Source organism: Coregonus clupeaformis, chromosome 40 (assembly GCF_020615455.1).
Source record: "Coregonus clupeaformis isolate EN_2021a chromosome 40, ASM2061545v1, whole genome shotgun sequence".
In the NCBI taxonomy this organism is placed as follows: domain Eukaryota; kingdom Metazoa; phylum Chordata; class Actinopteri; order Salmoniformes; family Salmonidae; genus Coregonus; species Coregonus clupeaformis.
Window position 1 is genome coordinate 12,734,677 of NC_059231.1, and position 15,581 is coordinate 12,750,257.

General features: G+C 48.9%; 1 protein-coding gene across 1 annotated transcript in view; it reads left to right on the forward strand.

Annotated features, from left to right (window-relative positions):
* Window positions 1-2,118: 2,118 nt before the first annotated feature.
* LOC121555035 (oxysterol-binding protein-related protein 6-like) overlaps window positions 2,119-15,581 on the forward strand; it is a 63,832-nt gene continuing 50,369 nt past the window's right edge. The window contains exon 1 of the mRNA XM_045212080.1: window positions 2,119-2,391. Coding sequence (XP_045068015.1) covers window positions 2,242-2,391 — 150 coding nt within the window. The 5' untranslated portion in view covers window positions 2,119-2,241. The remainder of the gene's footprint in view (window positions 2,392-15,581) is intronic.

Below are 15,581 nucleotides of genomic sequence, written 5' to 3' on the forward strand. Positions count from 1 at the left end.
TGTATTACAAGCATGTGTGAATTGGAAATTACTTTTTGCATATCCCAACTCCCCCTGAGACACCCTGGGAGAGTGGGGTCACGGCCAGGGTCAGCCATTGGAACAATTAGGGTTAAGTGCCTTCCTTGCTCAAGGGCAAATCGAAAGATTTTTCATCTTGTTGGCTCGGGGATCGAACTAACAACCTTTCGGTGACTGGCCCAACTTTCTATACGCTAGGCTACCTGCCCCCCCCCCCCTGGGCTACATAAGAGGCTAGCCTGGGGCACACGTCCTAAACTTGTTGGTGTTCCAGGTCCTGGTACTGCATAGACACTGTGTCTTGTTGGTGTTCCAGGACCTGGTACTGCATAGACACTGTGTCTTGTTGGTGTTCCAGGACCTGGTACTGCATAGGCACTGTGTCTTGTTGGTGTTCCAGGTCCTGGTACTGCATAGACACTGTGTCTTGTTGGTGTTCCAGGACCTGGTACTGCATAGACACTGTGTCTTGTTGGTGTTCCAGGTCCTGGTAATGCATAGACACTGTGTCTTGTTGGTGTTCCAGGACCTGGTACTGCATAGACACTGTGTCTTGTTGGTGTTCCAGGTCCTGGTACTGCATAGACACTGTGTCTTGTTGGTGTTCCAGGTTCTGGTACTGCATAGACACTGTGTCTTGTTGGTGTTCCAGGTCCTGGTACTGCATAGACACTGTGTCTTGTTGGTGTTCCAGGTTCTGGTACTGCATAGGCACTGTGTCTTGTTGGTGTTCCAGGTCCTGGTACTGCATAGACACTGTGTCTGTCTTGTATTGATTTGGTATCCCCACCCGATGGGCGTCATTAATTCATTATCATAATGGTAATTAGATGCAGAGGGATTTATGTTGCCTGTGCGATCTGGGATGGCTAGTTTTCCCACTGCAATCGAGACGCTGATTACGCTGATTAATTAACTGGCCACATGGCGTTCAGCCACACAACAGAACTGGATCATATACAAGGCTGAGTGGGCAAGAAATGTTAACTGGGTGTCCTGTGTCTCGTCTCTGTCTGAGACAAGGGCGATGAGACAGTTCTACTGTGTGGGAGACAGAGACATGTAGAGCAGTGATAGAGACCAGAGACCACTGCACTCCAGGGTGGATTATGAGTGACATGCAGAGCAGTGATCGAGACCAGAGACCACTGCACTCCAGGGTGGATTATGAGTGACATGCAGAGCAGTGATAGAGACCAGAGACCACTGCACTCCAGGGTGGATTATGAGTGACATGCAGAGCAGTGATCGAGACCAGAGACCACTGCACTCCAGGGTGGATTATGAGTGACATGCAGAGCAGTGATCGAGACCAGAGACCACTGCACTCCAGGGTGGATTATGAGTGACATGTAGAGCACGTCACATGTCTCACCATAACAAACATCATCATTAAAGGCTAAAGGTAACACAAACTGATGCAAACTGTAACTAGAGAAGAACAGGGTGTAAAATCCAGGTTTCTAAAATTACCCATTTAATCGAGTCTCTGCTGTCTGCTGCTGGCTCGGGTAGCGTATTTAGATTGGTGGATTGGTTCAGAAATTTGGCAGAGGCCCAAACGCTAAATCTTACAATATGCTTCCCAGTCTAAAAAGTTTACATATATTATGATGACATTTTGTGACCTTTTTGTTCGTTTTTGATCTTTGGCAGGTATTGCTTCGGCTGTTCTTGCGCACAAAATTTTTTCTTGAGGGAAGTCTTATGTTCAGTAGCTGAAGTCTACGCCCCTTCATCGGTGATTGGTCAACAGTACTACCCCTAGTAGGAGTGGGAACTATTGACAGGATTCTTCAATGAAGTGTTTCTTGTCATTCAACGAGACGACTAGTTTTCATGCACATTCTTTCACTTGAAAAATACTGCACCAAACATTAGTTAGATGTAAAATTGCACGTCTAAGATCCTCGTTGGCAAAAACTTCAATTAATTATAGATTTCTTGATTTATTTTGACAAGTGTTACTGGCTATGTTGATGCAAACAGTGAGGTGAGGAGGGGTTAACATAACGTAGTCTAACGTCTTGTTTCCTGTCTGAATGTCTCTCTGTCTCTTTGTCTGTGCTGCAGATGAGAGGAGTGTGAGCCGGGGGGAATGCATAACTGCATAACTGCCTGAGATAATGCTGTTCACCCACACGCCCTGAAGCTGCTGCTGAGGAAGGAACAGACAGTCCTGTCCAATCAGGGAGCTACTCACAGAGAGGGAGGGGAACCATGTCCCAACACCACCACAGGAACCCCAGCCAGGGCAGCCACCGCACAATGAGCGCCGAGGAGAGGTGTACCACGCCCGTCCGCCACCACAAGACGCCTACACACAAGAGCTCCTCCTCCTCATCCTCATCCCAGCGCAACAGCCGGCAGGTAAATAGTGAGCGCCTGTCCACAGTCAGACGCAGAGTCAGACACCCCCCCATCTGTTGTAGAGTAGTGGCCCCCCCCATCTGTTGTAGAGTAGTGCCCCCCCCCCATCTGTTGTAGAGTAGTGGCCCCCCCCATCTGTTGTAGAGTAGTGGCCCCCCCCATCTGTTGTAGAGTAGTGGCCCCCCCCATCTGTTGTAGAGTAGTGGCCCCCCATCTGTTGTAGAGTAGTGGCCCCCATCTGTTGTAGAGTAGTGGCCCCCCATCTGTTGTAGAGTAGTGGCCCCCCATCTGTTGTAGAGTAGTGCCCCCCCGTCTGTTGTAGAGTAGTGCCCCCCTGTCTGTTGTAGAGTAGTGCCCCCCCATCTGTTGTAGAGTAGTGCCCCCTGTCTGTTGTAGAGTAGTGCCCCCCTGTCTGTTGTAGAGTAGTGCCCCCCTGTCTGTTGTAGAGTAGTGGCCCCCCTGTCTGTTGTAGAGTAGTGGCCCTCCCCATCTGTTGTAGAGTAGTGCCCCCCTGTCTGTTGTAGAGTAGTGGCCCCCCATCTGTTGTAGAGTAGTGCCCCCCTGTCTGTTGTAGAGTAGTGCCCCCCCCTGTCTGTTGTAGAGTAGTGGCCCCCTGTCTGTTGTAGAGTAGTGCCCCCCTGTCTGTTGTGGAGTAGTGGCCCCCCATCTGTTGTAGAGTAGTGCCCCCCCGTCTGTTGTAGAGTAGTGCCCCCCTGTCTGTTGTAGAGTAGTGCCCCCCTGTCTGTTGTAGAGAAGTGCCCCCCTGTCTGTTGTAGAGTAGTGCCCCCCTGTCTGTTGTAGAGTAGTGCCCCCTGTCTGTTGTAGAGTAGTGGCCCCCCCCTGTCTGTTGTAGAGTAGTGGCCCTCCCCATTTGTTGTAGAGTAGTGCCCCCCCTGTCTGTTGTAGAGTAGTGGCCCCCCCATCTGTTGTAGAGTAGTGCCCCCCCTGTCTGTTGTAGAGTAGTGCCCCCCCTGTCTGTTGTAGAGTAGTGGCCCCCCTGTCTGTTGTAGAGTAGTGGCCCCCCATCTGTTGTAGAGTAGTGCCCCCCTGTCTGTTGTAGAGTAGTGGCCCCCCATCTGTTGTAGAGTGGTGCCCCCCCTGTCTGTTGTAGAGTAGTGCCCCCCCTGTCTGTTGTAGAGTAGTGCCCCCCCATCTGTTGTAGAGTAGTGCCCCCCTGTCTGTTGTAGAGTAGTGGCCCCCTGTCTGTTGTAGAGTTGTGGCCCCCTGTCTGTTGTAGAGTAGTGCCCCCCTGTCTGTTGTAGAGTAGTGCCCCCCTGTCTGTTGTAGAGTAGTGCCCCCCTGTCTGTTGTAGAGTAGTGGCCCCCCTGTCTGTTGTAGAGTAGTGGCCCCCCTGTCTGTTGTAGAGTAGTGCCCCCCTGTCTGTTGTAGAGTAGTGGCCCCCCTGTCTGTTGTAGAGTAGTGGCCCCCCATCTGTTGTAGAGTAGTGGCCCCCCTGTCTGTTGTAGAGTAGTGGCCCCCCTGTCTGTTGTAGAGTAGTGGCCCCCCCATCTGTTGTAGAGTAGTGCCCCCCTGTCTGTTGTAGAGTAGTGGCCCCCCTGTCTGTTGTGGAGTAGTGGCCCCCCATCTGTTGTAGGTAGTGGCCCCCCTGTCTGTTGTAGAGTAGTGCCCCCCTGTCTGTTGTAGAGTAGTGCCCCCCTGTCTGTTGTAGAGTAGTGCCCCCCATCTGTTGTAGAGTAGTGCCCCCCTGTCTGTTGTAGAGTAGTGGCCCCCCTGTCTGTTGTAGAGTAGTGCCCCCGTCTGTTGTAGAGTAGTGCCCCCCTGTCTGTTGTAGAGTAGTGCCCCCCCATCTGTTGTAGAGTAGTGCCCCCCCTGTCTGTTGTAGAGTAGTGGCCCCCTGTCTGTTGTAGAGTAGTGCCCCCCCTGTCTGTTGTAGAGTAGTGCCCCCCCTGTCTGTTGTAGAGTAGTGGCCCCCCTGTCTGTTGTAGAGTAGTGGCCCCCCTGTCTGTTGTAGAGTAGTGGCCCCCCATCTGTTGTAGAGTAGTGCCCCCCTGTCTGTTGTAGAGTAGTGCCCCCCTGTCTGTTGTAGAGTAGTGCCCCCCTGTCTGTTGTAGAGTAGTGCCCCCCTGTCTGTTGTAGAGTAGTGGCCCCCCCCGTCTGTTGTAGAGTAGTGCCCCCTGTCTGTTGTAGAGTAGTGGCCCCCCTGTCTGTTGTAGAGTAGTGCCCCCTGTCTGTTGTAGAGTAGTGCCCCCCTGTCTGTTGTAGAGTAGTGCCCCCCTGTCTGTTGTAGAGATAGTGCCCCCTGTCTGTTGTAGAGTAGTGCCCCCCTGTCTGTTGTAGAGTAGTGCCCCCCATCTGTTGTAGAGTAGTGCCCCCTGTCTGTTGTAGAGTAGTGCCCCCCTGTCTGTTGTAGAGTAGTGCCCCCCTGTCTGTTGTAGAGTAGTGCCCCCTGTCTGTTGTAGAGTAGTGCCCCCCCGTCTGTTGTAGAGTAGTGCCCCCCTGTCTGTTGTGAGTAGTGCCCCCCTGTCTGTTGTAGAGTAGTGCCCCCCCTGTCTGTTGTAGAGTAGTGCCCCCCTGTCTGTTGTGGAGTAGTGGCCCCCCTGTCTGTTGTAGAGTAGTGCCCCCCTGTCTGTTGTAGAGTAGTGCCCCCCTGTCTGTTGTAGAGTAGTGCCCCCCTGTCTGTTGTAGAGTAGTGCCCCCCTGTCTGTTGTAGAGTAGTGCCCCCCTGTCTGTTGTAGAGTAGTGCCCCCTATCTGTTGTAGAGTAGTGCCCCCTGTCTGTTGTAGAGTAGTGCCCCCCTGTCTGTTGTAGAGTCGTGCCCCCCCTGTCTGTTGTAGAGTAGTGCCCCCCCCATCTGTTGTAGAGTAGTGGCCCCCCCCATCTGTTGTAGAGTAGTGCCCCCTGTCTGTTGTAGAGTAGTGCCCCATCTGTTGTAGAGTAGTGCCCCCCTGTCTGTTGTAGAGTAGTGCCCCCCTGTCTGTTGTAGAGTAGTGCCCCCCCATCTGTTGTAGAGTAGTGGCCCCCCATCTGTTGTAGAGTAGTGCCCCCCTGTCTGTTGTAGAGTAGTGCCCCCCTGTCTGTTGTAGAGTAGTGCCCCCCTGTCTGTTGTAGAGTAGTGCCCCCCATCTGTTGTAGAGTAGTGTGCCCCCTGTCTGTTGTAGAGTAGTGCCCCCCTGTCTGTTGTAGAGTAGTGGCCCCCTGTCTGTTGTAGAGTAGTGCCCCCCATCTGTTGTAGAGTAGTGGCCCCCCTATCTGTTGTAGAGTAGTGCCCCCTGTCTGTTGTAGAGTAGTGCCCCCCCATCTGTTGTAGAGTAGTGCCCCCCTGTCTGTTGTAGAGTAGTGCCCCCCCTGTCTGTTGTAGAGTAGTGCCCCCCCATCTGTTGTAGAGTGGTGCCCCCCCTGTCTGTTGTAGAGTAGTGCCCCCCATCTGTTGTAGAGTAGTGCCCCCCTGTCTGTTGTAGAGTAGTGCCCCCCTGTCTGTTGTAGAGTAGTGCCCCCCCGTCTGTTGTAGAGTAGTGCCCCCCTGTCTGTTGTAGAGTAGTGCCCCCCCATCTGTTGTAGAGTAGTGCCCCCTGTCTGTTGTAGAGTAGTGCCCCCCTGTCTGTTGTAGAGTAGTGCCCCCCTGTCTGTTGTAGAGTAGTGCCCCCCTGTCTGTTGTAGAGTAGTGCCCCCCTGTCTGTTGTAGAGTAGTGCCCCCCTGTCTGTTGTAGAGTAGTGCCCCCCCTGTCTGTTGTAGAGTAGTGCCCCCTGTCTGTTGTAGAGTAGTGCCCCCCTGTCTGTTGTAGAGTAGTGCCCCCCATCTGTTGTAGAGTAGATGCCCCCCACCCCCTGTCTGTTGTAGAGTAGTGCCCCCCATCTGTTGTAGAGTAGTGCCCCCCTGTCTGTTGTAGAGTAGTGCCCCCCCATCTGTTGTAGAGTAGTGCCCCCTGTCTGTTGTAGAGTAGTGCCCCCCTGTCTGTTGTAGAGTAGTGCCCCCCCTGTCTGTTGTAGAGTAGTGCCCCCCCTGTCTGTTGTAGAGTAGTGCCCCCTGTCTGTTGTAGAGTAGTGCCCCCCTGTCTGTTGTAGAGTAGTGCCCCCCCTGTCTGTTGTAGAGTAGTGCCCCCCTGTCTGTTGTAGAGTAGTGCCCCCCCTGTCTGTTGTAGAGTAGTGCCCCCTGTCTGTTGTAGAGTAGTGGCCCCCTATCTGTTGTAGAGTAGTGCCCCCCTGTCTGTTGTAGAGAGTGCCCCCCATCTGTTGTAGAGTAGTGCCCCCCTGTCTGTTGTAGAGTAGTGCCCCCCTGTCTGTTGTAGAGTAGTGCCCCCCATCTGTTGTAGAGTGGTGGCCCCCCTGTCTGTTGTAGAGTAGTGGCCCCCCTGTCTGTTGTAGAGTAGTGCCCCCCCTGTCTGTTGTAGAGTAGTGCCCCCCTGTCTGTTGTAGAGTAGTGCCCCCCCTGTCTGTTGTAGAGTAGTGCCCCCCTGTCTGTTGTAGAGTAGTGCCCCCCTGTCTGTTGTAGAGTAGTGCCCCCCCATCTGTTGTAGAGTAGTGCCCCCTGTCTGTTGTAGAGTAGTGCCCCCCCCCCCCCATCTGTTGTAGAGTAGTGCCCCCCATCTGTTGTAGAGTAGTGGCCCCCCATCTGTTGTAGAGTAGTGCCCCCCTGTCTGTTGTAGAGTAGTGGCCCCCCCTGTCTGTTGTAGAGTAGTGGCCCCCCTGTCTGTTGTAGAGTAGTGGCCCCCCATCTGTTGTAGAGTAGTGCCCCCCCCTGTCTGTTGTAGAGTAGTGGCCCCCCCATCTGTTGTAGAGTAGTGCCCCCCCTGTCTGTTGTAGAGTAGTGGCCCCCCTGTCTGTTGTAGAGTAGTGGCCCCCCCATCTGTTGTAGAGTAGTGGCCCCCCTGTCTGTTGTAGAGTAGTGGCCCCCCCATCTGTTGTAGAGTTGTGCCCCCCTGTCTGTTGTAGAGTAGTGGCCCCCCATCTGTTGTAGAGTAGTGCCCCCATCTGTTGTAGAGTAGTGGCCCCCTGTCTGTTGTAGAGTAGTGGCCCCCCACCTGTTGTAGAGTAGTGGCCCCCTGTCTGTTGTAGAGTAGTGGCCCCCCATCTGTTGTAGAGTAGTGCCCCCCCCATCTGTTTGTAGAGTAGTGCCCCCCTGTCTGTTGTAGAGTAGTGGCCCCCCATCTGTTGTAGAGTAGTGCCCCCCTGTCTGTTGTGGAGTAGTGGCCCCCTGTCTGTTGTAGAGTAGTGCCCCCCCATCTGTTGTAGAGTAGTGCCCCCCCTGTCTGTTGTAGAGTAGTGGCCCCCCATCTGTTGTAGAGTTGTGGCCCCCCTGTCTGTTGTAGAGTAGTGGCCCCCCATCTGTTGTAGAGTAGTGCCCCCCATCTGTTGTAGAGTAGTGGCCCCCTGTCTGTTGTAGAGTAGTGGCCCCCATCTGTTGTAGAGTAGTGGCCCCTGTCTGTTGTAGAGTAGTGGCCCCCCCATCTGTTGTAGAGTAGTGCCCCCCTGTCTGTTGTAGAGTAGTGCCCCCCCATCTGTTGTAGAGTAGTGCCCCCCTGTCTGTTGTAGAGTAGTGCCCCCCATCTGTTGTAGAGTAGTGCCCCCATCTGTTGTAGAGTAGTGCCCCCCATCTGTTGTAGAGTAGTGGCCCCCCTGTCTGTTGTAGAGTAGTGCCCCCCATCTGTTGTAGAGTAGTGCCCCCCATCTGTTGTAGAGTAGTGCCCCCCCCATCTGTTGTAGAGTAGTGGCCCCCCTGTCTGTTGTAGAGTAGTGGCCCCCCCATCTGTTGTAGAGTAGTGGCCCCCCTGTCTGTTGTAGAGTAGTGCCCCCCCCATCTGTTGTAGAGTAGTGGCCCCCCTGTCTGTTGTAGAGTAGTGGCAACAATACCAGGCATTGAGGTTCAAATCAAATCAAATCAACTTTTATTGGCCACATGCGCCGAATACAACAGGTGCAGACATTACAGTGAAATGCTTACTTACAGCCCTTAACCAACAGTGCATTTATTTTTTACAAAAAAAAGTAAAAATAAAACAACAACAAAAAAAGTGTTGAGAAAAAAAGAGCAGAAGTTAAATAAAGTAACAGTAGGGAGGCACTAAATGGCATATTATTATTATTATTTATTATTATTATTATTATTATTATACAGGGGGGTACCGTTGCAGAGTCAATGTGCGGGGGCACCGGCTAGTTGAGTTAGCTGTGTCCACTGTTCCAGTATTGTAAACAGTGAATTAGAATTCTTATTTAGGGTCAGTTTATGGGGGCTTAAATGTTAGCCCATTTAGTTGTGGCGTGAAGCTGAAGGCTTTAGTTGTGGTGTGAAGCTGAAGCCAAAATAGCAATTTTTTCAAGGGACACCTGGCCAATGTAATGGCTCTAAGATGTCAAGGGACACCTGGCCAATGTAATGGCTCTAAGATGTCAAGGGACACCTGGCCAATGTAATGGCTCTAAGATGTCAAGGGACACCTGGCCAATGTAATGGCTCTAAGATGTCAAGGGACACCTGGCCAATGTAATGGCTCTAAGATGTCAAGGGACACCTGGCCAATGTAATGGCTCTAAGATGTCAAGGGACACCTGGCCAATGTAATGGCTCTAAGATGTCAAGGGACACCTGGCCAATGTAATGGCTCTAAGATGTCAAGGGACACCTGGCCAATGTAATGGCTCTAAGATGTCAAGGGACACCTGGCCAATGTAATGGCTCTAAGATGTCAAGGGACACCTGGCCAATGTAATGGCTCTAAGATGTCAAGGGACACCTGGCCAATGTAATGGCTCTAAGATGTCATGGGACACCTGGCCAATGTAATGGCTCTAAGATGTCAAGGGACACCTGGCCAAATTAATGGCTCTAAGATGTCAAGGGACACCTGGTCAATGTAATGGCTCTAAGATGTCAAGGGACACCTGGCCAATGTAATGACTCTAAGATGTCAAGGGACACCTGGCCAATGTAATGGCTCTAAGATGTCAAGGGACACCTGGCCAATGTAATGGCTCTAAGATGTCAAGGGACACCTGGCCAATGTAATGGCTCTAAGATGTCAAGGGACACCTGGCCAATGTAATGGCTCTAAGATGTCAAGGGACACCTGGCCAATGTAATGGCTCTAAGATGTCAAGGGACACCTGGCCAATGTAATGGCTCAAAGATGTCAAGGGACACCTGGCCAATGTAATGACTCTAAGATGTCAAGGGACACCTGGCCAATGTAATGACTCTAAGATGTCAAGGGACACCTGGCCAATGTAATGACTCTATGATGTCAAGGGACACCTGGCCAATGTAATGGCTCTAAGATGTCAAGGGACACCTGGCCAATGTAATGGCTCTAAGATGTCAAGGGACACCTGGCCAATGTAATGGCTCTAAGATGTCAAGGGACACCTGGCCAATGTAATGGCTCTAAGATGTCAAGGGACACCTGGCCAATGTAATGGCTCTAAGATGTCAATGGACACCTGGCCAATGTAATGGCTCTAAGATGTCAAGGGACACCTGGCCAATGTAATGGCTCTAAGATGTCAAGGGACACCTGGCCAATGTAATGGCTCTAAGATGTCAAGGGACACCTGGCCAATGTAATGGCTCTAAGATGTCATGGGACACCTGGCCAATGTAATGGCTCTAAGATGTCATGGGACACCTGGCCAAATTAATGGCTCTAAGATGTCAAGGGACACCTGGCCAATGAATGGCTCTAAGATGTCAAGGGACACCTGGCCAATGTAATGGCTCTAAGATGTCAAGGGACACCTGGCCAATGTAATGGCTCTAAGATGTCAAGGGACACCTGGCCAATGTAATGGCTCTAAGATGTCAAGGGACACCTGGCCAATGTAATGGCTCTAAGATGTCAAGGGACACCTGGCCAATGTAATGGCTCTAAGATGTCAAGGGACACCTGGCCAATGTAATGGCTCTAAGATGTCAAGGGACACCTGGCCAATGTAATGGCTCTAAGATGTCAAGGGACACCTGGCCAATGTAATGACTCTAAGATGTCAAGGGACACCTGGCCAATGTAATGGCTCTAAGATGTCAAGGGACACCTGGCCAATGTAATGGCTCTAAGATGTCAAGGGACACCTGGCCAATGTAATGGCTCTAAGATGTCAAGGGACACCTGGCCAATGTAATGGCTCAAAGATGTCAAGGGACACCTGGCCAATGTAATGGCTCTAAGATGTCAAGGGACACCTGGCCAATGTAATGACTCTAAGATGTCAAGGGACACCTGGCCAATGTAATGACTCTAAGATGTCAAGGGACACCTGGCCAATGTAATGGCTCAAAGATGTCAAGGGACACCTGGCCAATGTAATGGCTCTAAGATGTCAAGGGACACCTGGCCAATGTAATGGCTCTAAGATGTCAAGGGACACCTGGCCAATGTAATGGCTCTAAGATGTCAAGGGACACCTGGCCAATGTAAAGGCTCTAAGATGTCAAGGGACACCTGGCCAATGTAATGACTCAAAGATGTCAAGGGACACCTGGCCAATGTAATGGCTCTAAGATGTCAAGGGACACCTGGCCAATGTAATGGCTCTAAGATGTCAAGGGACACCTGGCCAATGTAATGGCTCTAAGATGTCAAGGGACACCTGGCCAATGTAATGGCTCTAAGATGTCAAGGGACACCTGGCCAATGTAATGGCTCAAAGAAAAAGGTTTATATTACCTGACAATGTGTTATATTACCTGACACCTCTCTGATTCAGAGGGGTTGGGTTATACGCAGAAGACACGTTTCAGTTGAATGCGTTCAGTTGTACAACTGACTAGGTATCCCCCTTTCCCTTTCCCACCATTAACACAGCAACAGCCCAGCCAGTCTCGTTACAATCACATCGGCAGTGATTATCACCACTGTCTGCTGTTGATCAGCACTGATGCCCAATGGGTACTTGACATGGAACTTGCAACTAAACATCCATCATGTTGGGGGAGTGGTTGGTAGTATGTTGTGGGTGTTCAGCTGCAATTCTCAGCCTGCTACTTGTTGTTTATGAGGTAGCCGGTGAGTTGCCTCGATTTAGTTACGAAAAAACAAGAGATCCTCGAAAAACAAAAAAAATCAAACATTGTCTCAAGCGTTGTGGTGTTAGCATTACCTGGTGGAGTTTATGAGGTGTGTTTCAACACACAGCTGCGGCAGTGGGCCGCTGTGCCCTCAAATGTCCTGTTGTGTGCCAGGTCTCCCTGTGGCTTTCTACCCCACAGTGTTAATCTGGAGAAGTTCCTGGGAGAACGCATGTCAGATGACGCTGCCATAGGAACTCTGCTGCTGCCGTGTAGGTCTAGATATTTATAGGACCAGATTTACCCTAAGGTGTCCCCAAGGATCGTTTTGTTATTTTTCCTTGCTCCTAAAGACCTTCCCTGTTGTGACGGTTTGAATCGTTGCAGTATTAGAGGTTAATGTAGCCTAATACACTCGGTGTGTTTCAATGTAGCTAGGTCTCGTAATGTAGCCTCATACAACAAAAATATAAACGCAACATGCTATTGCTTAGGCCTAATCATGGCTGTCTCTTTTTGAAGGTCTATTAAGGTATTTGTATTAATAGTCTAGATCGTTTCACTACCTGGGATTGTGATTTAATAGCCATGATATACACTGGATCCAACCAATGACTGGTTATTGCACTGCTTTAATGCTTGTGATGCATTATGCATCCACCAGTGTGGAAAGAGGATCAACCAAATGTCCAGGCTATCTTTCAAATGGTAACTAACTACCAGCTAGTCCACTGAGATGGGAGACATTATCTCAATTACTCTCATGAGACCTAGCTATAATGAACAAAAATATAAACGCAACATGTAAAGTGTTGGTCCCATGTTTCATGAGCTGAAATAAAAGATCCCAGAAATGTTCCATACGCACGAAAAGCTTGTTTCTCACAAATTTGTTTACATCCCTGTTAGCGAGCATTTATCCTTTGTCAAGATAATCCACCCACCTGACAGGTGTGGCATATGAAGAATCTAATTAAACAGCATGATCATTACGCAGGTGCCCTTTCTGCTGGGGACAATAAAAGGAAACTAAAATGTGCAGTTTTGTCACAACACAATGCCACAGATGTCTCAAGTTTTTGAGGGAGCGTGCAATTGGATTTTTATTTTATTTTTTTATTTTATTTCACCTTTATTTAACCAGGTAAGCCAGTTGAGAACAAGTTCTCATTTACAACTGCGACCTGGCCAAGATAAAGCAAAGCAGTGCGATAAAAACAACACAGAGTTACATATGGGGTAAAAAAAACATAAAGTCAAAAATACAACAGAAAATATATATTGCTGACTGAAGGAATGTCCACTAGAGCTGTTGCCAGATAATTTAATGTTAATTTCTCTACCATAAGCTGCCTCCAACATCGTTTTAGAGAATTTGGCAATACGTCCAACCGGCCTCACAACCACAGACCACGTGGGCGAGTGGTTTGTGCTGATGTCAATGTTGTGAACATAGTGCACCATGGTGGCGGTGGGGTTACGGTATGGGCAGGCATAAGCTAAACACAACAAAAACAATTGCATTTTATCGGTGGCAAGTTGAATGCACAGAGATACCGTGTCGAGATCCTGAGGCCCATTGTCGAGCCATTCATCCGCCTCCATCACCTCATGTTTCAGCATGATAATGCACGGCCCCATGTCACAAGGATCTGTAAACAGTTCCTGGAAGCTGAAAATGTCCCAGTTCTTCCATGGTCTGCATACTCACCAGACATGTCACCAATTGAGTACGTTTGGATTGAAGTTTACGACAGCGTGTTCCAGTTCCCGCCAATATCCATCAACTTTGCACAGCCATTGAAGAGGAGTGGGACAACATTCCACAGGCCACAATCAACAGCCTGATCAACTCTATGTGAAGGATATGTGTCGCGCTGCATGAGGCAAATGATGGTCACACCAGATACTGACTGGTTTTATGATCCACGCCCCTACTTTTTTTTAAAAAGGTATCTGTGACCAACAGATGCATATCTGTATTCCCAGTCATGTGAAATACATAGATTAGGGCCTAATTTATTTATTTGAGTGAATTCCTTATATGAACTGGAAGTCAGTCAAATCTTTGAAATTGTTGCATGTTGCGTTTATATTTTTGTTTAGTATAATTATAATACACAGGGAAGTAGTTTTACTCTGCTCTTGTTCTTTATTGTCTATTAAACACTATCGTAGAGCTGGAAGCCTGCACACGCAGTGTTTTCTGAAAGTACACGGAGTAGCCAGCCAGGGAGTTCCGGGGTGGGGGGGGTCCGGGGCGGCATACCCCCCCGGGGATTTTGTTTTGCAGAACAAGCTCTATTTTGGTGGCCTCTGGTACATTCTAATGCCTTGATTCCATCCGAAAACACACAGCTAAATTCTTGAAAACTTTAACGACTTTACATCCCAGATAGGTAAAATGAGTTATGGTATTGAGTAGAAAGACATGACTTTACAATTAAAATGACAGAAAATGTACGAGTTCAGTGTGTTGTTGTTTTGGATATCGTCTAGGCCTAGGCTTATATCATCAGGACTATTTTCTTAGTAAGACAACCCTTTTTAACATGAAACCTGTCTTCTCTTGTGATTCAAGTCATATTTACAGCTTTACTACCAGATATGAATGGCCACAATTATGTTTGTTCTTCAAATGATGTATTTTATTGGCTCTGCTGCTGTGGACACTCAGGGGAAGGAAACCAATGTGTCATTTTGTAATTTGGGTGAACTATCCCTTTAACAGTTTGGCCTGTCAATCAATCACTGTGTGTGGGCTTGTCAGGGGAGGGGGCAGGATGTTTGTGACTCAAGGAATTGGTAGGGTTCCCGACCTGTCAATCAATCACTGTGACCTGTCAATCAATCACTGTGGGTGGGACTTTGATGGAAGGTGGTAGATTAGTAATCTAGTCTGAAAAACCAGTCTACACTTTCAATTTAGTTTATCGTGGCAAAAAACCTAAGAAAAAAATATTGTGTTCTGTCAAGTAAACATGGATTCCCTGCTGAGAAACAATATATAATTGCAGGAAAATTGTTTTTTAGAAATGCAAACATATTCAGGGGTAGGACCCCCCACCAGATTGTACAAACCCACTTTTATACAAAGTCAGGCGCCCATGAATAGACTTACAAGTATGATGGAAGAATGAAGCAGGTGTTAAACGTGGGCTTTGCTACACAGAAAGCAGGTGTTGCTACTCCATTGTCGAAATTTGAATCAAATCAGTAGACCTTTATCGTTATCTTTAATAATACCGTATACGTACCATTAGCTTTTATAACCTTTCATCTGTTTTCTTTTGCCATATTTTGGACCGGAAGGAGGCTCTCTATGCGCTACCTACTGTTCCTGCAGTGAGGATTCAACATCTTCATCGAATGTTTTCATAATTTATCAGCAGATTATCGGCAAAAAGCAGTAGTAGCCTACCAGTATGCAAATTAGGGAGCCAAATGAACGGCTCTCTCACCGATGCGATTCGGTTCCCGAAGTTCACCTAAAAGATCAGTTCAAAAAGAGCCGTTTGTTCGCGAACAACCCATCACTAAGCTACACTGACAAGTCACTTTAGCGGTCACTGGCAAGTCTCGACATGGGCTTTGAATCCTAGGAAAATACAAACAAGGTCTTTGGTTTACTGTCCTGATGCGATACCATGGACATATACAATGGCTTGCGAAAGTATTCACCCCCCTTGGCATTTTTCCTATTTTGTTGCCTTACAACCTGGAATTAAAATGGATTTTTTGGGGGGGTTGTATCATTTGATTTACACAACATGCCTACTACTTTGAAAATGTAAGATGCAAAATATTTTTTGGGGTGAAACAAACAAGACATAAGACAAAAAAACTGAACTTGAGCGTGAATAACTATTCACCCCCCCCAAAGTCAATACTTTGTAGAGCCAACTTTTGCAGCAATTACAGCTGCAAGTCTCTTGAGGTATGTCTCTATAAGCTTGGCACACCGACTCCGTGGCTGTATAGTCCTATGAAACACGCGAAATAAAATAAAACATTACGTGGATTTCAACTAATCTTTACCAATTAAATTAGCCTACAGGGAATGTGTAAATTCACTCACAGGGGACGATGAAGAAGCCTGCAGCCAACCACAGCGTACAAAAATAACAAAGGTTCTGGGAGGCGGGACAGACAGAAGACTGACAAACCAGCAGTTTCCCTGTCATCGCTCGCTTTGTGAATGACAGGCCCCCTGTCCTATCAGTAGATCACT